This window comes from Hyla sarda, chromosome 2, assembly GCF_029499605.1.
Source record: "Hyla sarda isolate aHylSar1 chromosome 2, aHylSar1.hap1, whole genome shotgun sequence".
NCBI classification, from domain to species: Eukaryota; Metazoa; Chordata; class Amphibia; order Anura; family Hylidae; genus Hyla; species Hyla sarda.
Genome location: NC_079190.1, coordinates 84,171,608 through 84,192,692, shown reverse-complemented (window position 1 = coordinate 84,192,692; position 21,085 = coordinate 84,171,608). Strand labels below are relative to the sequence as shown.

General features: G+C 44.8%; 1 protein-coding gene across 4 annotated transcripts in view; it reads right to left on the bottom strand.

The window, feature by feature from the left end:
- Positions 1-10,762: 10,762 nt before the first annotated feature.
- The window catches only part of PAN2 (poly(A) specific ribonuclease subunit PAN2), a 104,385-nt gene continuing 94,062 nt past the window's right edge, over positions 10,763-21,085 (bottom strand). For 3 of the 4 annotated variants that reach the window (XM_056562355.1, XM_056562354.1, XM_056562352.1), the window contains exons 17-25: positions 20,233-20,377; positions 19,535-19,678; positions 18,611-18,670; positions 18,445-18,535; positions 18,203-18,360; positions 17,845-17,988; positions 17,582-17,761; positions 16,859-16,952; positions 10,763-12,184 (exon numbers count right to left, since the gene is read on the bottom strand). In XM_056562355.1, coding sequence (XP_056418330.1) covers positions 11,925-12,184; positions 16,859-16,952; positions 17,582-17,761; positions 17,845-17,988; positions 18,203-18,360; positions 18,445-18,535; positions 18,611-18,670; positions 19,535-19,678; positions 20,233-20,377 — 1,276 coding nt within the window. In that variant the 3' untranslated portion in view covers positions 10,763-11,924. The remainder of the gene's footprint in view (positions 12,185-16,858; positions 16,953-17,581; positions 17,762-17,844; positions 17,989-18,202; positions 18,361-18,444; positions 18,536-18,610; positions 18,671-19,534; positions 19,679-20,232; positions 20,378-21,085) is intronic. The other variant, XM_056562353.1, reaches the window with a different exon arrangement.

The window sequence follows — 21,085 nt, the reverse complement described above, 5'->3', positions numbered from 1 at the left end:
TTCGTCTAAGGTCACTCGTACTATCTCCGAATATTTGGAGATACATCGCTCTGACCCTACCCCTTTCCCTACTCAATGGGAGGCCTTGAAATGCACAATCCGTGGCATATTGATGTCTCACGGTGCTCGTCTGAAAAAAGCTAATAGTCAAAAGTTGAGCTCTCTGTTTGCGACCTTAGCTTCCCTCTAAGCATCTAATAAACAAGCCTACTCTGATAGTACTCAAGCTCAGATTTCCACCGTGAGACAGCAATTGCTCAGTTGTCTTGATTAGCAGTCGTTCTATAACCGGGAGAAGGCGCATAGTGGCTACTATGAATATGCGAACAAGAGCGGCACTTGGCTGTCTAGGGCCCTGCATCCTAAAACCTCTTCTCCGTATATTCTATCCCTTAATTCTGCCGCTTCTGGTAGGATTCATACCACCCAGCAAATTGTCTCTGAGTTTCACTCTTACTATCAATCCCTCTATCAGATACAGGGTAAAAACGCAGACGTTTCCCCTTCTTCTTTACGGGCTAAGAATGGTCAGTATCTCTCCAAACATAGTCTCCCCTCTTTACCGCCAGAGCGTTGGGAGCAGTTAGTCTGTTGGAGCCTGAGGAGGTTCAGGAGGCCGTTAGGGGGTCTTAAAAATTGGAAATTCCCTGGGCCCAATGTACGGCCCGTTTCTATAAGCAGTATGTATCTTGTTACCCCTCCTATGTTGTGGGCTTTTAATTCAGTTGTCAATGGTGCTTCTTTTCCCCCTCAGGTTCTCATGGCCCATATCACAGCCATGGTGCCTCCTGTAGTAATTATCGCCCTATATCATTACTTATTCTGGACATCCAGATCTATTCTAAGATTTTAGCCCTACACTTAGGTCCCTTGCTTCCCTCCCTAATTCATACTGACCAGGTTGGTTTTGTTTCAGGTAGGGAAGCCAGAGACAATACCCTAAAGACATTTTCTCCCATTGCAGCCGCCAGATCCCGTAATCTACCTGTCTGTTTGCTTTCTATTGATGCCGAGAAGGCTTTTGATAGGGTTGGGTGGGACTTTTTGGATTTGGCCTTGTCTCTATTATGGCTCTGTACCGTGGTGCTACTGCACAGGTTACAGTGAACGGTACCTTGTACACGCCCTTAATCATGGGAAATGGGACCAGACAGGGGTGCCCCCTCTCCCCCATTCTTTATGTGATTACTATGGAATATCTGGCGGCGGCACTGAGACAAAAATGCATCCATCCCTGGCCATCGGTTGCATTCCCATTCCTACCAGCTTTCCCTTTATACTGACGATCTCCTCCTATATGTGAAGAATCCCCAGGTCTCCCTGCCAGTTATATTAGCGGAATTTGCGATCTTAGCCATTTCAAAGTTAATACTCACACATCTGAACTCCTTAACATTTATATGTCTGCTGGGCTCTTTAGCTGGATCTCCTCCCAATTATTGAACGTGATTTACTGTCTTGGAAAACTCTTGCCCTCTCTTGGTTTGGTAGGATGACAGCGGTCAAGATGGATATTCTCCCTCAGATTCTTTATTTAATGCAGACCCTCCAAGTCCAGATTCCAACCTCTTTCCTTACCAGGCTCTGTTCATTAGTTATATGTTTAATTTGGTCCAATGCTGCTCCTCATCTATGCCATCAACTACTGGCTCGGAGTAAGGAGAGGGGGGAGCTGGTCTACCATTTTCTCTTGTATTCTTGACTTCTGCCATCATGCTGAGACCAAGCAATGGTCAATCAATCTAGAGGTGAATCTTTCTCCTTCCCACCCGTCTCCCGGCCATCTGGCCTTGCCCTTCCTTACATCTCCCCGGTGTTACTTTCAGTTTGGTACTCCTCACACTCATGGGCCATACATCACCCTCGCAGCTCCAGCTTTGAGATGTTACGTCTGCTACATCCTTACTACCCTTAAAGGGTTACTCCACTCCCCAGCGTTCAGGAACTCAATGTTCCCATTGAGTTCCTGAACATTGTGTGTGGGCTTCCGTGTTCACGCCCGCCCCCTTGTGACTTCCCGCCCCCTCAGTGCAAGTCTATGGGAGGGGGCGTGGCAGCCATCGCGCCCCCTTCCCATAGACTTGCATTGAGGGGGCAGGCAGTGGGGGCGGGCATGAACCGCACACAGCTTTCAAGAACTCAATGGGAACATTGAGTTCCTGAATGCTGGAGACCGGAGTAACCCTTTAACCACCTTCCTTAGTGTGCCCCTGGGGGCTGGTTCACATATGAGAAACTTAGGTGTTATTACTCCTCGCTGCTCCCCAAAGGACAGCTTCACAGGCCATTCACTCCCTTTGAGCATTTATGTCCCCCCCCCCCCCCCCCCCAATACAAATTCTTTGAGTTACAGAGTTCTCTGGAAGACCCGGTGAAGCCTCCCTATTTAATTAAATGGGAGGTTGATTTGGGCTGTGAATTCACTGAGGAAGTTTCTCGTATATTTTTTCTGACTCATAAAGCTTTTTTTTTTTCTTCTAGCAAACAGGAATGTAGCTTTAAGATCTTGACGAGGTGGTATCGCTGCCCGGCTCGTATACATGAGATTTTCCCAACAGCCCGGGAGACATGCTGGTGTTGTAGTGGGGGCGGTGGGCACATACTTACACACCTAGTGGGACTTTCCCATTCTTTCACCCTTTTGGGACTCTGTGTTTGAACTCTACAACAAGGTCTCCTCGGACTCTATCTTACCATCTCCTAAAATTTCTCTTTTGTTTCTTTTTCCAGGCTCTCTTTTTCGGGGCAAAAGAGGTCTCCTGAGCCATTTTAACCCCTTAAGGATCGGGGCTTTTTCCGTTTTTTCATTTTAAATTTTTCCTCCCTAACTTTAAAAAATCATAACTCTTTAAAATTTTCACCTAAAATTCTATATGATGGCTTATTCTAATTCTTATATTCTTATTTTAATTTCCACTGTAGTATTCAGCAGCTAATAAATATAGGAAGGATTAAGATTTTTTAATAGAAGTAATTTACAAATATGTTTTTAAAAAGAAAAAAAAATTGTTTTTCCACCGGAGTACCCCTTAAGGACTCAGCCCTGTTTTGCAATTCTGACCACTGTCATTTTATGCATTAATAACTCTGGGATGCTTTTACCGATTATTCTGATTACGAGACTGTTTTTTCGTGACATATTCTACTTTAACAAAGTGGTAAATTTTCGGCATTTCTTGCATCCTTTCTTGATGAAAAATCCCCAAATTTTATGAAAATTTAGCATTTTTCTAACTTTGAAACTCTCTGCTTGTCAGGAAAATGGATATTCCAAATAAATACAATATGTCTACTTTATGTTGGCATCAGAAAGTTGACATGTTTTTACTTTTTGATGACATTAGAGGTAGAGTTGGGTGGTATGACCAAAAATGTGTATCACAGTATTTTTGTAAGTTATGGTGGTTCCATGGTATTTCTCCCCCCCATCATGTGACCCGTGGGCACTGCTTCTCTAACCCCCCCTCTCCCCAGTTTATCAGCCCAGCACTACGCTGTCCCCCACATCGGGGAACTAAACATGTTACCCGCAAGCACCGCTCTCCTCGTCCTCCTGTGAGTTGTGGGCCGCCAGCGCTGGAAATCTGTACTGTACTACATATTCCTGTGCCTGGGCTGCAAAAATAAACATTAACTCACCTTCCTACATTCCCCCATTGCTGAGGATGGGAACGTCACAGAGCCGTCAGCCTATCACCAGCTGCAGCGATGCCCCGCCTCGGTCAGCAATAGGATAAGCGCACTGTCATGTTAGGAGCCGGCCGGCTGTACTGTATGAAGTCACAGGAGGATGAAGATAGAGGTGCTTGCAGGTGACATATGATTAGTTACCCGATGTGGAGGGACAGCACAGTGCTGGGCTGATAATTTATTGTGGGGAGGGGAGAGAAGCAGAACAGCGCCCGCGGGTAACATGATTAGTTCCCCGATGTGGGGAAAGCACGCTGAAGCTGATAATTCATTCATTCATTCGAGGGGGGGGGGGGGGGGTTTAGGGGCCCAACCGGTATTGCAGTATGGGAAAAATTCATATTGTGCAGGAAAAAAAAATTCGGTATTCGGTATGAACCGGTATACCGCCCAGCACTAATTAGAGGGCTTCAAAGTAAAGCAGCAATTTAGAAAATGTTCCCGAAAATTTAAAAATCTGAATTTTTCAGGGACCAGTTAAGTTTGAAGTGAATTTGAGGGGCCTTTCTGTGAGAAATACTCCATAAATGACCCCATTATAATAACTACACCTCTCAAAGTGTTCAAAATGACATTCAGAAAGTTTGTTAACCCTTTAGGTGTTTCACAAGAATAGCAGCAAAGTGGAGGAGAAAAATCTAAATCTACATTTTTTACATTAACATGTTCTTGTAGCCCCATTTTTTTCATTTTTAAAAGTGGTAAATGGAGAAAAAGCCCCCAAAATTTGTAGCCCAAATTCTCTCGAGTATTGAAATACCTCATAGGTTGACATAAAGTGCTCTGTGGGCTCACAACATGGCTCAAGAGGAAAAGAGCAACTGTGGGATTTTTTAAAACAAATTCTGCTGTCATGATTTTTGGGGGCCATGTTGCATTTAGGAAGCCCCCATGGTGCCAGGAAAGCAAAATTACCCCCACATGGCATACTATTTTGGAAAATACACCCCCCCCCCCCCAAGGAACGTAACAAGGTGAACCTTAACACCTCACAGGTGTTTGATGACTTTGCGTTGAAGTTGGACGTGAAAATGGAAAATTAGATTTTTAACACTAAAATTATGGTGTTACCCCAAATTTTTCTTTTTCACAAGGGGTAATAGGTGGAAATGGACCCCAAAATTTGAAGCCCAGTTTCTCCTCATTAAGAAAATGCCCCATATGTGGACATTAAGTGCTTTACTGGCGCGCTACAATACTCAGAAGAGAAGGAGCAAAATTTGGCTTTTTGAAAGAGAATTTTGCTGAAATGGTTTTTGGGGGGCATGTTGCATTTAGAAAGTCCCCATGGTGCCAGAACAGCAAAAGAAAAAAAAAAAGAAAAAAGACACATGGCATACTATTTTGGAAACTACACCCCTCAAGGAACGTAACAAGGGGTATAGTGAGCCTTAACACCCCACAGGTGTTTGACGACTTTGCATTGAATTTGGATGTGAAAATGGAAAATTAGATTTTTAACACTAAACTGATGGTGTTACCCCAAATTTTTCTTTTTCACAAGGGGTAATAAGAGAAAACGCCCCATATGTTGACGTTAAGTGCTCTGCTGGCGCACTACAGGTCTCAGAATAGAAGGAGCGCCATTGCACTTTTTAATACCGAATTTTGATGAAATTGAAGTTGGGTGCCATGTGCATTTACAAACCTCCCATAGTGCCAGAACAGCAGAAACCCCCCACATGTGACATCATTTTGGAAACTACACCCCTCACAGAATTTAATAAGGGGTGCAGTGAGTATTTACACCCCACTGGCGTTTGATAGATCTTTGGAACAGTGGGCTGTGCAAATGAACAATAAAATTTTTCTTTTTCATGGACGACTGTTCAAATAATCTGTCAGACACCAGTTGGCTGTAAATGCTCACTGCACCCCTTATTACATTACGCGAGGGGTGTAGTTTCTAAAATGGGGTCACATGTGGGGGGGGGGGCACTGTTCTGGCACACACATGGCCTTCATTTCCAGACACATTCTCTCTCCAAAAGCCCAATGGCACTCCTTCTCTTCTGAGAATTGTAGTGCGCCCGCAGAGCACTTTACATCAACATATGGGGCATTTCCATTTACAAATTTGGGGGGGGGGCTTTTTCCTATTACCCTTTGTAAAAAAAATAATAATAATTTGGGATAACACCAGCATTTTAGTGAAAAAAAAATCCACATTTTTCATTTTCACGTCCAACTTTGTAGGAGTATATGTAGTGTTTTACCCTTTATTTTCTGTAGGTGAAGTGTAGTGTTTTTATGGTACAATCACATGGGCAGGTTCACAGCGAGTTTCCCGCTGGGAGTATGAGCTGCAGTTGAAAATTTAATGCATCTCAAACTTGCAGCGAGAAACTCCCTGTAAACCGCCTGTGTGAATGTACCCTGTACATTCACATTCTGTGGAGGCCAAACCTCCAGCTATTGCAAAACTACAACTCATGCCATTTGGCTGTCCGTGCATGTTGGGGGCTGCAGTTATGCAACAGCTGGAAGCACACTGGTTGCAAAAACACTGAGTTAGGTAACAAACTCTGTTACGCAACCAGTGTGCCTTCAGCTGTTGCAAAAACTACAACCCCCCCAGCATGCACAGACAGCTGAAGGGCATGCTGGGACTTGTAGATATGTAACAGCTGGAGGCATACTACAACTTCCAGCATGCCCTTTGGCTGTCCGTGCATGCTGGAGGTTGTAGTTATGCAACAGCTGGAGGCACATTGGTTGCAGAACACTGAGTTTGCTACTTAACTCAGTGTTTCCCAACCAGTGTGCCTGCAGCTGTTGCAAAACTACAACTCCCAGCATGCATGGTCTCTCAGTGCATACTGGGAGTTATAGTTTCACCACAGCTGGAGGCACACTGGTTGGGAAACATTGTCTGTTTCCTAACTCTGTGTTTCCCAACCCGTGTGCCTCCAGCTGTTGCTAAACTGAGTTAGGAAACAATGTTTCCCAACCATGTGCCTCCAGTTGTTGCAAAACTACAGCTCCCAGCATGCCCAGACAGCCAGAGGACATATTGGAAGTTGTAGTTATGGAGACCACTGTGTAGTGGTGTCCAAATTGTAGCCCTCCAGATGTTTCAAAACTACAACTCCAAGCATGCCCAGACTGCCCAGGCATGCTGGGAGTTGTAGTTTGGCAACATCTGAAGACCACATGTTGCCTAACTACAACTCGCAGCATGCCTGGGCAGTCTGGGCATGCTTGGAGTTGTCCAAACTGTAGCACTCCAGATGTTGCAAAACTACACCACTGTATAGTGGTGTCCAAACTGTGCTCTTCCAGATGTTGAAAAACTACATCTCCCAGCATGCTGAGACTATCCAGGTATGCTGGTAGTTGTAGTTTTGCAACGTCTGAAGGGCCAGATGATACAGAACTACAACTCCCAGCATATCTGGGCAGTCTGAGCATGGTTGGAGTTGTAGTTTTGCAACATCTGTAGGGCTACAGCTTGGGCACCACTGTATAGTGGTCTCCAAACTGTGGCCATCCAGATGTTGCAAAACTACAACTCCCAGCATGCCCAGACAGGCTTTGGCTGTCTGGGCCTGCTGGGAGTTGTAGTTTGGCAACTCCTAGAAGGCAGCAGTAAAGGTCACTTTGACGGATCCTTACTGCCGCCATCTTCCCCCCGCTCTGCCCAACATCCAGTGGCGGGCAGAGCAGGGAATTCAACTGCAACTCCCCCCCCCCCCCCCCCCAACTGCCATTGGTCGGGTAGTCCTAACCGACCAATGGCAGGGGACAGGAGGAGGTGACATCACTGCCACCTTGCTCCTATCCATCAGGATGATCAGGGATGTCTCTGACATCTCCGATCATCCCTATTTTCCGGGCTATCGGCTCATCAGAGACCCGATCAGCCCGGAATCGCCGCAAATCGCCGATCTGAATTGATCGGCAATCGCCGATATGGGGGGACCTCAGGACCCCCCTGGGCGATATGCCGGGATGCCTGCTGAACGATATCAGCAGGCATCCCGGTCCGGTCCCCACCTGGCGAGCGGCAGGGGCCGGAAGAACACAGGGCATACCTATACGCCCTGAGTACTTATGGATTAAGGACTCTGAAACGGAAGCATATGGGTACGCCCTGCATCCTTAAAGGGGTACTCTGGTGGAAAACTTTTTTTAAAATCAACTGGTGCCAGAAAGTTAAACAGATTTGTAAATTACTTCTATTAAAAAGCTTAACCCTTTCAGTACTTATGAGCAGCTGAATACTACAGAGGAAATTCTTTTCTTTTTTGAACAGAGTTCTCTGCTGACATGACCACAGTGCTCTCTGCTAACATCTGTCCATTTTAGGAACTGTCCAGAGCAGCATGTTTTCTATGGGGATTTTCTCCTACTCTGGACAGTTCTTAAAATGGACAAAGGAGTCTGCTGACATCATAACAACAGTGCTCTCTGCTGACACCTCTGTCCATTTTAAGAACTGTCCAGAGTAGGAGAAAATCCCCATAGAAAACATGCTGCTCTGGACAGTTCCTAAAATGGACAGAGATGTTAGCAGAGAGCACTGTGGTCATGATGTCAGCAGAGAACTCTGTTCAAAAAAGAAAAGAATTTCCTCTGTAGTATTCAGCAGCTTTAAGGGGTTAAAGGTGCTGAGAGGGCAATTCCCTGGCACTGGAAGTCTCCAGTGATACCATCCAGAGCAGAGTTCGTGGAGACCTTGAACAGAGTACGTAGAATGGAGGAAACGGGAGCTTCTGACAGGGATAAGCTCAAGGCCTTTACAGGTGTGTGGCTAACTTGGGACTCTCCAGAGTTTCTAGCTTGGATAGGTTAAGTTGGTTGGTGGACACCACACTACACATGGCACCCCATCCCGTTTTCCTTTCCCCCTGTCTCTCTTCGGCTTTCTCCTCTGGTTTTCTTTTTCTTTCTCGTTTTCTTCTTTTCCTATCTTCTCCTGTTTAGTCTTTTTTTTTTCTTTGACTGGGGTCTTAGGCTCCATTTATTTATAAGATATGTAATTTGCTCTGCAACTGGGTCATGGGCCTATTATGGGTTGATATCACGCTTACCTGCACATGGATGTTGGGTGTTGTGCTATTGCAATCCTTTTGGTATTTCATTGTTTTTCATGTCTTCCCTGTATCATTTAATTCCATGTTATTTCTAATATGGCCTCCAAGACCATCCATTCTGTGTTCTTTACATATGTGACCCATGCTGTTTACATTCCTGTTTAATTTATTTTTGTGAAAACTTCAACAAATACCGATTTACCGTAAAACAAATGTGGAACACAGCATGTTGCTCGTCCCATTGGTGCAGTGTTAAATAAAAATTATGGAAAACTTTGTCTATTTAATTATTATTATTTTTTTTTTTTATAGGGGGGGGGGGGGGGGGGAGAGGGTACACTGAAGAACTTAATCAAAAATGTCTGCAGCCACAGTTTTCTGGCAAAAAGCATATTTAGGGCATGCAGAAACTTCATTATTATTTTTTTAAAGGTCATTTTACATACATTATCGTTAAGGTTTTGTTTCCCTCCCCCCCCCCCACTTGTTTTATATAAGGTTTTAATTTTCTTGTTTTTAACATGCTTTAAAAAAAAAAAAAAAAAAAAAAAAAAAAAAAAAGGATTGAGTAGGTTGTTTACACACTGGGCTAACCAAAAAGGTCTCCTTGACCATTCTTTAAAAAAAGAAAAAACACCATCACCATACAGACATCTAACACTTCTCGATCTAGTGTCAAAAAAAAAACTCTGATGCAAATATAAAATATGTATACCATCTGCACTGGGGAAAATAATCTCCATTCCATGTATTTTCCAGAAACACAGATTCAAGCATATTTATACAGCGATAAAATGGCGGTAGATTAAAAAGGAACAAAAAAAATAAAAAATAAATAAGGAAACTGTACCTAGTCTTTTCCTTTAATGCAAAATTGTCTACCCTGTGGCCTTCATAAACCCAACTTCCTTTCTGGTACACATCCCGTAATGGACTTCCTTTTCCAGTGTAAACTCTAGCTGGGAATTCAGCCAACTTTCCCACCCACTACAAAATTTTGCCAACAACCCTTCGTACACAGTGGGAAGGAGATAAGAGTTGGCAAGATGTTAAAGTATATACACCAGACAGGAAGTTAGACTAATGAACACAGAGCAGACAATTTGCATTAATAGCAGAAGATAAAGCATGAAATAAAACAAAAGTAGTAAAATAATTATCATTTTATCATCTTTGCACAACCACTCTAAAAATGAGGGCTCACACTCTATCTTCTTCAAATTGTAGGTGTTATGTGAATTTTGCCAAGAAGCAGAGGAGCAACATGTTTATGTGCTGCCATGTCTTTGCTAAATTCATGGTACAGGTTTGAAAATTAGACTTCAATATGATTTGTTCTCTTTTTTTTTATTTTTATTTTTTTAAGAGGAAAACTGTCAGCCAGTTCACACACACTAAACCCAATATACTGGGCAATAATGTGGGTGAACTGGAGAGCATAAAAGGGTTCACTTACTTTTTTGTATGGCCTGGCCGCTGAGTTCTACCCGGCTAAAGTTGTGTTTTCGGTCTTCTCAGTGGCGCTTTGAACGCGGGTCCCCGCCATCAGTCTTGCTTTGCACGTCCTGGACGCACAGATCTCCCATCATAAGGATGTGAGCTGCGTAAAAAATTCTGACTCATGCGCTCTGCAGACAGAGCGTAGTGCTAAGGGGGCATGTGACTGTCACTGATGTTGAAGAAAATACTATGCAAACAACAGGGTTGGGCTTAGGCCTCTTCCTCCAGGACCCAAAGCGAGACGGACGACGGGGGACCCGCCTTCAAAGCGCCACTGAGAAGACCAAAAAACACAACTTTAGCGGGGGAGAACTCAGCGGCTAGGTCACACAAAAAAAAGTAAGTGAACTCTTTATGGACTCCAGTTCACCCACACTATGGTGTTGATATTTTTTTTTCATAATAAAATCCTTCATGGATACCACTACTCAGTTTATTGATCTACACGCGGCAGGAGCTCATCTTCCTTGTCAGTGTTTATGGAGGGCTAGCATAGTAATACATCTAATAAAACCCTAACTGAGGTATAATCCAAATCAGAATAAAGATCATCCTGACTTTTATTAACTTTATTTTAGAAACAGACATCTTAAAACAAGACAACACAATTTTAATATTTACATTTTAATCACAAGAGGTTTGTGAAGAATCACCTTATGGGATTAATGAAAGACAATTGATTCTGTTTTTTGGTTTTATTAAAAGTAGATTTGCTGGCGTTCACAGAACGGCTTCACGGTTCAATACAAGTAAAGAATAAAAAATCAATTAAAACAGTAAATGGAAATAAGTTTCCACTATACCAAGTTCATAAAAAGAAATTAAAAAAAAAAGAAGGACGCTAAAGTCCCACCATAGCAGAATACACTGGCGCATCTGTGGATAAAACAGAATTGGAAATCAGTTAGGCAAACTTCACATGAAACACAGAAAAACGGTGACAAAAAGGAAACCTACTCATGCACATAGTCCTACCAATGTGGCAAATACTCATCTGTACATACATAATTACAATTTCTACATGGCAAGACAAACATCCACACAGGCATGCTTTTGGAGAAAAAAAGGCTTAAAATAGCAAGTGCTAATTCAGATAGTATACAGGGAACTAGAAGGTTCAAGGAGGGAAAAAAATAAAAAAAAATAAAAAAACACTGTCTACCCTGGAACAACTTCTTAGCAAATAATACTTATTCCAAGAGGAACCCTCTTTTTTGGGAGGCAGTATTAGAAAGGTTGTGGAGAAACTTCATTGTAGAATAAGCTGCAATGTAAATAATTTGCAGATGCTTGCTCTCAATAGCATGAGACACAACAGTGTCTAGAATAAGGTGTTACCAGAAATGGAAATCTCATTGCAAAAAAATAAAAAATAAAACACAAGCCCTAGTCATTCCAAGGTGGACAATCATTCACGGAAGAGTTAGTTATAAAACTGCAGGAAAGGATAGAATCCAGCTGTCTGTCCAATAAACAGTCAATTTAAAGGAGATGAATCTTAATTCAAACACAGCCAAGAACATAATTCCACATAACCAGAAGCTAAATCACTTCTAGAAATACATCATAAAAAGCCAATATGTACAATTCAGAATGTTGTCTTATATGTAATAGTGGTCAATGAAAAGTAACTCAGAATAGTTCAGTGTCAGATAAAAGAAAATGCAAAAAAGACAGTCAAGTAAGGAAAAGGGACAGTCACTGAGTTGAGGAGATATCATCATTTGTATCAGGGTCAAGAAGAATCACGTCCACTTTACTTTTTGGGCTGCTTTGACTCTCTGGTTCTGGAACCTTCCAGTCCATCTTTCGTCCCTTTTCATAGAGGCACTTTAACACTTTGCGGAAGTTATCTGGCTCTTTCCCATTGCAACTGAGTTCTAAGTACTTGCGATAAAGCTGCAGGGCTGTCCGGGCATCTTCTATACTATCATGTGTCTCACCTTGTATCTTAAGATCTATAAAACAGCAAAGCAGTAAAACCTTGAAAGAAACTGTATAATACACATGGGCACCAATTGTTACTATGGTGCTATATGGCAAACATGATGAGAAAAGCAGGCAGGATTAAAATCAACTGGTGCCAGAAAGTTAAAGAGATTTGTAAATTCCTTCTATTAAAAAAAAATCTTAATCCTTCCAGTACTTATCAGCTGCTGTTATGATCCACAGGAAGTTCTTTTCTTTTTGAATTTCTTTTCAGCCTGACCACAGTGCTATCTGCAGATACCTTTGTCCTTTTTAGCAACTGTCCAGAGTAGGAGCAAATCCCCATAGAACACCTTTCCTGTTCTGGACAGTTTCTAAAATGGACAGAGGTGTCAGCAGAGAGCACTGTGGTCAGATAGAAAGTAAATTCAAAAAGAAAAGAACTTCCTGTTGAGTACCCCTTTAAGCTACAGTCACAATGTTTGTGCATCCAGGGGAAATGTCCTTTTCAGCAGAAGTCAAAGACAACAGGATAGGCACCCCGTTCTGTAAAAAGGATATATTTGAACCTGGTCCTCAAACAGAACATAATAAATAAAATAATAAGTAGAATTTTGGACTTACCGTAAATTCTTTCTCGGAGCTTCATTGGGGGACACAGGACCATGGGACATCCTAAAGCAGTCCCTGGGGAGGGCAAACCAACCCCTACAGAAGAAAGCTCAGGCGGAATCTCGAACCGCCGCCTATAAAACCTTGCGGCCCAGGCCTGCGTCGGAGGACGCAAAAGTATGCACCCTGTAAAACATGGTAAAGGTATGCAGGGACGACCAAGTCGCGGCCTTGCAAACCTGCAGGGCCGAGGCCCCGTGACAGACCGCCCAGGAGGCCCCCACCGCTAGGGTGGAGTGAGCCGTCACGCGGAAGGGAAGCACCTGACCCTTATAGAGGTATGCCTCCGAAATGGCGGAACGGATCCACCGGGAGATTGTGGACTTTGAGGCAGGGAGTCCCCTGTGCCTCCCCTCGGGGAGCACAAACAGGGAGTCACCACGCCGAAAGGGGGAGGTGGCCGACAAATAGGTCCGCACGGCCCGGACCAAGTCCAGCTTATGAAGCCGGCGCTCTCAGATGGGAAGGGGACGGACGTAAGGAGGGCAAAACACGATGTCCTTGTTCAGGTGAAAGGGAGACACCACCTTAGGCTGGAAAGAGGGCGCCGGCCGAAGAACCACATTGTCCTGGTGAATCACCAGAAAGGGGGAGCGGCAGGAGAGGGCGGCCAATTCTGAGACACGGCGAAGGGACGTGACCGCGACCAGAAAGGCCACCTTAAAAGAGAGAAAACTGAGAGAAACCTGAGCCAGAGGCTCAAACGGAGCGCCCTGAAGGCCATCCAAAACAAAGTTAAGGTCCCAAGGCGCAGTGGGGGACCAAAGAGGAGGGGCCTCGTGGGCCACGCCCTGCAAAAAGGTGCGAATATGAGGGTCAGACGCCAGAGGGTGCTGGAAAAGGTCCGACAGGGCCGAAACCTGCCCCTTAAGGGAACTGAGGGCAAGGCGCGTCTCCAGTCCAGACTGTAAGAAGGACAGGAGATTCAGCAGAGAGAAGGAGGTGGGAGAAAGGGAACGGGCCTCACATCAGCGGAAATACGCCCGCCAGGTGCGTTGGTAAATCCTGGCGGACGAGGGCTTACGGGCATGGAGTATAGTCCGGATAACGCGGGAGGAAAACTACCGAGCCCTCAAAACCGCGGTCTCAACAGACACGCCGTCAAACGCAGCGGAAGTGAATTGGGATGGCAAAGGGGCCCTTGGGAGAGAAGGTAGGGACTGTCTGGAAGGCGGTAGGGACTGTCTGGAAGGCGGAAGGGAACGTCTGCCACGAGGCTGACCACGTCTGCATACCACACGCGACGGGGCAAGTCCGGAGCCACTAGAATGGCCGAGACCCCCTCCGCCTTGAGCTTCCGGACGACCCGAGGAAGAAACGGAAGAGGTAGGGAAGGGCGCTAGAGCGCCAGGCAACCACTGCGAGCACCAGGGGATCCCGAGACCTGGACACGAAGCAAGGGACTTTCCTGTTCTGACGTGACGCGAACAGGTCCACGTCCGGCGTTCCCCACCGACGGCAGATCTGATCAAAGACCTCCGGGTGGAGAGCCCATTCGTCCGGATCCGCGGTGGCGCGACTTAGAAAGTCGGCCTCCCAGTTGTCGATTCCGGGAATGTGCACGGCCGAGATGGCTGGAACCTGAAGTTCCGCCCACTTGAGGATCTTCACGACCTCCCTCATGGCCGCCAAGCTGCGGGTGACCCCCTGGCGGTTGATGTACGCCACGGCCGTGGCATTGTACATCTGCACCCAGACTGGGAGGCCACGGAGAGAGCAGCTCCAGTGCCGAAGGCACAGGAGGATCATCCGAAGCTCCAGAACATTGATTGAGAGTTTGGACTCCAACGCAGACCAGCGACCCTGGACCATCCGGTCCCGGAAGACCCCTCCCCAGCCGAGAAGGCTCGTGTCCGAGGTCAGGACATGCCAGCGGATGGGCAGGAAGGAGCGACCCCCTCGGGGAAGGGGGGACCGGAGCCACCAAAGGAGAGAGACGCGCACCTGGGGAGAGAGCCAGATCCTGTGTTGGAGAGACGAGGGGGACTTGTCCCACTGGGACAGGATGGCCCTGGAAGACAGCGGCCGTGCTACAGGAAAAACTGTAAGGCGCACGGCCGCAGCGGTGGTAGAGAGGGTTAACCCCTAAGGGGCCAAAGCTAACCCCCCCCCTCCGGCAAGGATGCAGGGCCGCAGCGGAGGAAGGGAAAGGGGGAGATTAACCCCTAAGAATCTAAAGTTAACCCCACCTCCAACCGGAATGCAGGGCCGTCGTGGTAGGGAGGGAGGGAGGTTAACCCCTATGCCTGGCTTGCGGGTCCCCGAAGTACAGTTGCCCCCCCTCCGTTGAATTAGCCCAGCTACTGCCCCCTCTGACCCCACAGCCAGGGGAATAGAATAAAGACCCCCTGCCCATGGAGAAAAGAGGTAGGGGTGGGGAAGGGGGAGAGATACTTACCATGAGGGACCACCATACTTACCCACGGGGACCTTCATACTCACCCAGACGTCTTCGACCAGCTAGGGCCACCTGCCTTTAGCCGCCATGGTGAACAGGGGCGATTGGGGGACCCAGACCACAGGTACACCACCTGGCGCTGGTTGTTGGCGAGGAGGGGTTAACGGCCCATCCATGATGCACCGTGCCCCTAGCTCTCATGTGGGGGATCAGGCAGCGCCATGCTCCTGTTGCCCCACGCTAGAGCTAGATAAAACAAAAAAGGGAGAGAAAGACTAAATTATACCTGAGACTAGGATAAAAACCAAAGCAATAAGACCAGGTCTGGAGAGCTCCAGACCTGCGTCTAGCCTCCTCTGACACTAAGCTAAAACTGATTTGCTCAGAGCCAGGAGGTGGGTATATCCTGCCGGGAGGAGCCAGCCTTCTTTTGTTTTTTGCCTAGTGTCAGCCTCCTAGTGGCAAGCAGCATATACCCATGGTCCTGTGTCCCCCAATGAAGCGCTCGAGAAAAATCATTTTGGGGTCCTGTTGCATCAGGTTGGGTTCACACCCAATTTTCCCTGTCCATTTGTATCCTGCTAAGAATGCATAGGGCGACGTTAATTTCAATGGCATCACATAGTGAATTAATTTGGGCGGATTTCATTGCTATTGAGTTCTGTTAAATTGACACATGCCAATGTCTGCTGCGCCATTCATGTCCCTGAAAATAAGTGTATATGGTACAAATTGAGCCACTAGGTGACAGTTTAGGCAACTGAAATAAATGGTGCCTAAAATAAATAGAGGTTAGAGGTAATGAAGGGAGAGTACTTAAATGGGCACTGTCAGATACAAAAACTTTTGATAGGTATTGCAATTGCTTACATTATAACATTTTCAGTATTTCATACTGAAAATGCCAGTCAAAAAATTGCCCCCCTGCCTGCTTGGACACATACTAGCGCAGGGATCACAGCTGGAGGAAAAATCCTCCCACTGTCAGCTTGTGTCCCGCTATTGTCAGTGAGGACAAGCTGGGAGTTGTAGTTTTGCTAATTCTAGGGGAGATGTGAGCAGACAGCATACTGAGGGAGGGGGCGGAGACCTGCACAGTGAGGCCACGCCCCCTCCCTTTGGGAGGAATTCAGACTAGTGAGCTAAATTAAAAGTGTAATAAAAACAAATAAGGTGCTACACATAAAAATTAGATGTACATGGTCAGGAGTAGGTACTGAGTTATAGGTAATGTATATCCTCCTCATGGCTGCTTGCACTTTCCCTTTATTCCTACATTGGAGTATATTGTGGCCGTAGTACCCATGTGACTCATCTTGGACATTTCTCTACTACTCAGCCATTTGCCTGCATATCTTTTGTGACCCATATGGTATTGCTTTGTACTCATTAGGTTATACTCTGTGTGTGTGTGTGTGTGTGTGTGTGTGTGTGTGTGTGTGTGTGTGTATCTTGTAAAGCTCAATGATAAAAATAACATTTGTGATCTTTGTGATTATAATGCATTCAAACTGCAGCTAATATATAGTACTTACATGCGCACATAATAGATTTGTGGATTTCGGAAAAAAAATAAAACCTTTTGCGAATTGTGCCAAGCATTTAAAAACAAAAAATAAAAATGCATACCCACCCAGGAAATACCATGCCAAGTATCGCAGAGAGATCATTCTTTTACGTGGTATGTGAAACAGGTAGACCGTATCAATGACTTGATCCTTAGGCACCTACGTTGAATAAAACAAGATCTGTTTAATAGCTGAACTGTTAAAGGGGTTATCTGGCTATTAATAACATATCCCCCTATCCACAGGACAGGGCCTCACTATCCCTGGTGAACCCTTTAGCCCCAGCTTCTGAGACATTCATCTCAGTAGTGGCAGCCCGCTCAGCCAGCCAATCACTGACCGAGGCAGGACACCATTGCAACATGTGATTGGCTGAGCGGGCAGTCATTGCTGAGACTAATACGTTTTGGAAGGATGAGGCCAGAGCATTCGGCAGGAGTGATAGGGCATATGTTATTAAGGGCATATGTTATTAAAAGCTGGTTTAAGAACACGTTCTTCCCATAATCAAAATGTATCATTTATCCTTGATTTGAGGAGTGGTAAAGCATGTGTGCTCCCGCACTATTCAAAGTCCATGGCACTGCTGAGGACGGCAGAGTATGGTAAAATAGCAGCCACACCCATACTTGACTGTCGTACCATTCTAACAGGGACATGGATTATCTGTTCTCTTGATCAGAGGAAATCCCAGTAGGTATGTAGATCATCCTGTGGATAGGCAATACATTTTGGGGATGGGAAAATCTGTTTAAATACAAGGTTTAAAATGAATATTCAATTCATACCATTAAGTTTATGACACGGAAATCTTTTTGCAGGCCATGACCCACAAATTTCACTCCTACATCGATCAGAAACCTTAATTTTAGGTAAGTGGACTTTAACGTAGTAAGATGCTTTGACGAGATCTTCGCATCCAAGTCACCAGGCTTTATTCCAGAGTATTGTGTAAGATAATCCACCACCTACAAGAAAATTGGGTCTTATGAAAAGCCACGCACTTTGTAAATTCTTTATCCCTATGGCGTACGAGTGCAGAACAACTCACCTGCTCCTGCGTGGAGATGTAATCGTCAATGAATGGAACACCTTCATTAGGTCCTTGTCCCCTTACACAGGTAATACGAGCAACAGACATCTGACTAGGCTTTATCGTCGACTTTGTACCATCACTCCGTAGTTCGGCTTCTTCCTGTTTGAACATGAATACAAACAACATTCATTCTTATGAGACCTCAAATGTTCTCTACCTAAAAACGAAAACTTGAAAAGATTTTAGTTCTTGTTTTTATTAGTTTTATTCTAGTTCTAGGCACTGAAAAAGTTCAGTTAATTTTGTCGACTAATAGTTTTAGTTAACGTGGATTGTGACCACAAAGCCATAAAAACCCTGCATATGACCTTACCTGGTTTAAGGTAACAAACTCTGCATCAAGCCCCACCAGTTCTCCTGCCTGTGGCATCTCGTTCAGTAATAATGGGATAAAGGTGGCATGACACTTCCTTTGCTTCCTTGCTAAAGAAGCTTCTGCCAGTAACACACTAGTTTCGATTGGATTCTTAACTGCAGAAAAATTGTTAAAGCAGTGATTGGCTAATAAATAGTTAAAAGTAGTGACTTCAAAAAAATTAAATAAAAAAGTCTTACTTGTTAAGTTGTATTTTGAGTTCAGGTTCCTCTTGGTATAGAACAGTATTGCAGGAACCTTCCAGTTCATGTCATATTGTACAGCCTCACACTGAGATGACACAAGAAATATGTATTAGTTACCTAGCTTTTTAGTAATGGTCCAATCTTGTTGTGTTCCCCTTACCTTATCCACAGGCTCAATAAGGAAATCATTGAACAGATACCACTGTTCATGTGTCACTCCCTGAGTGGAAAAATATATAAACAAATAATGGTTAAAGATATGAAAATACAGTGATCCCTCAACATACAATGGCCTCAACATACAATGGTCTTTTCTGGACCATTGTAACTTGAAACCAGACTTAACATACAATACTATGGACAGTCCAGATGTGTGAAACGTGTCAATGGCTGGAAGAACTGACCAATCTGAATGGGCATTTACTGGCAAAACCCGTGTATTACTGAAGTGCATGCCCTGACTGGCTGGCTGGCAGCACCCCCTACAGTACAGGGTGGTACTACATGTTTTGTACTACTCTTTACCCTGCGACAGGTGCAGGTGGCTCCATTTTACTTTTTTAGGACATTGTGTGTACTGTACAGGACCCTGAAGAAGCTCCTGTCCTCTATATAGACAGTGATTACAGCTCCCAGCAGATCTTTCTTGCTTTTATACGTAAGGATTTGCTTTATCTGTATTAGTTATCTACTTATTTTTCTTTAATCATTGATTTCTTATTTTTGGATGACATTTTGTGGGCTTCAGAACCAATTACGAAGTTTCCATAGAGTTATGGTCTCAACATACAATAGTAATTGGTTCCAGGGCGACCATTGTAACTTGAGGGATCACTGTATAAACAGTACACATTAACCATCGTGCACCTGGTAACGATAAGTGCACAGAACCATTATGACAGCACTAATACAAAACCGTATAAACTCTGAGCCATAGGAACTGCATCCCAGTATGATGATGCTATTACTGAAGTATGCTTCCATAATGATACCGCAGTCTACAATAACTATTATATTATGAACCCATCATCTAGCCTAGATCACAGCAACCAATAATCTTGAAGTTCTGCCTTATCATACACACCTCCTTCCTTTGGTGATAGGTCTCTCCAACTTTGATATGTGCTACTAGGCTGCCACCTGTTCGAGGATCCAGGATGTGCACAACAGTTGCCGTAAGGTCATACACATTTGTTGATTCATCCGAGTTATCTTCTGACTTGCTCGGCTAAAGGAACACTCGTGGTAAGTTTACTTTCTAAAAACAGTCAAATTTGTTATAACTTTAAAGGAGTACTTCAGAAAGAGGTCTCTCAATATGCACAGGCTGCTGCAATAAAAAAAACTAAAAAAAACCAAAAACAAACCTGGATTAACCTCCTGCCGTTCCCCTGGTCTTTCTGTCCCATCCTCCACCGTGATACTATTCCTGTTTTGGGGCCCAAAACACAACAATGCAGCTCAGTCACTGGCTACAGCAGTGTCATCTCACCCAGTGATTGGGCACCCCCGTCTTCTTCCTGGTGCCTGGGCCCAGGATATCACATTGCCGCTCAGCCAATGATAGCGCTGCAGCCAGCAATTAGCTGAGCTGCATGTTGAGTGTTGGGCCCCAGAAGCAGGAAAAGGATGGAATAGAGATACCAGCAGCACCAGGGGAACGGCAGGAGGCAAGTCCAGGTTTATTTTATTTGTAGCTGCCTGGGCATATTGACCTGAGTACCCCTTTAATAACACTGGTACAGGAGCCACTTTTACCAACACGTCCTTCAGTTTTCTTACCTCCTCATTCTCTGAGCCATTCAGAACCTCTAACTCTTTGTTTTTAGAAAGCTTCATCTTTAGAGTATTAGGGACCCACACATTGCGAAGTTCTTCCACTGAAGGTAAGAGAGATGGTGGGGCACTCTCAGAGTTAGGATCATTCCTGCCAGTAAAAACAAAGAAGGATTTGCATTTAGCCAAGTCAGTGAGTAGCTTTTATATACACTCAAACTTCATTGCAATAATTCTCAAAGTTTATATAATTCCCTCAAGCACTTAAAAAAAAACACCATCTTTCATAAAAACCTGCTACCTGTGACACAACAGACTATAAAACAAGGAAACCTTTATATTCAAGAGATTCGGTGATGCCCACTGAGCCTCAATCGACATTTATTGCTCAAAATAGATGTCTGTAGTCTGTAGGCATGGAAACTGCTGAATAAGGGCCTAGGGCCTGACTTAGTTACCACCCATATTAAAAAGGAGAAATGTAGCGCAAAACTTAACTTTTCCTGTGCCCGGGCTGCAAAAAAAAAAAAAAAACTCACTCACCTTCCTACATTCCCTTTTTGCACCAGTATTGGCATTCCATTCCTCCGGCACTGCTCGGCTTCATGCTTCTAAGGCTCGGAACGTCACACTGTGGTAAGCGTATCGCTGGCCGCAGTGATGTCCCGCCTCGACCAGTGATAGGCTGAGTGCACTGTCATGTACCGAGCTCCTTAAATGACAGTACGCTCAGTATTTCAGTGGCCGAGGCGGGTCATCACTGTCGCCTGTGATAGGCTCGGAACGTCACACTGCAGTCCGCATAAGAAGCAGGGAGCCAAGCAGCGCCGGAGAAACGGGATTCCAATACTGGCACAAT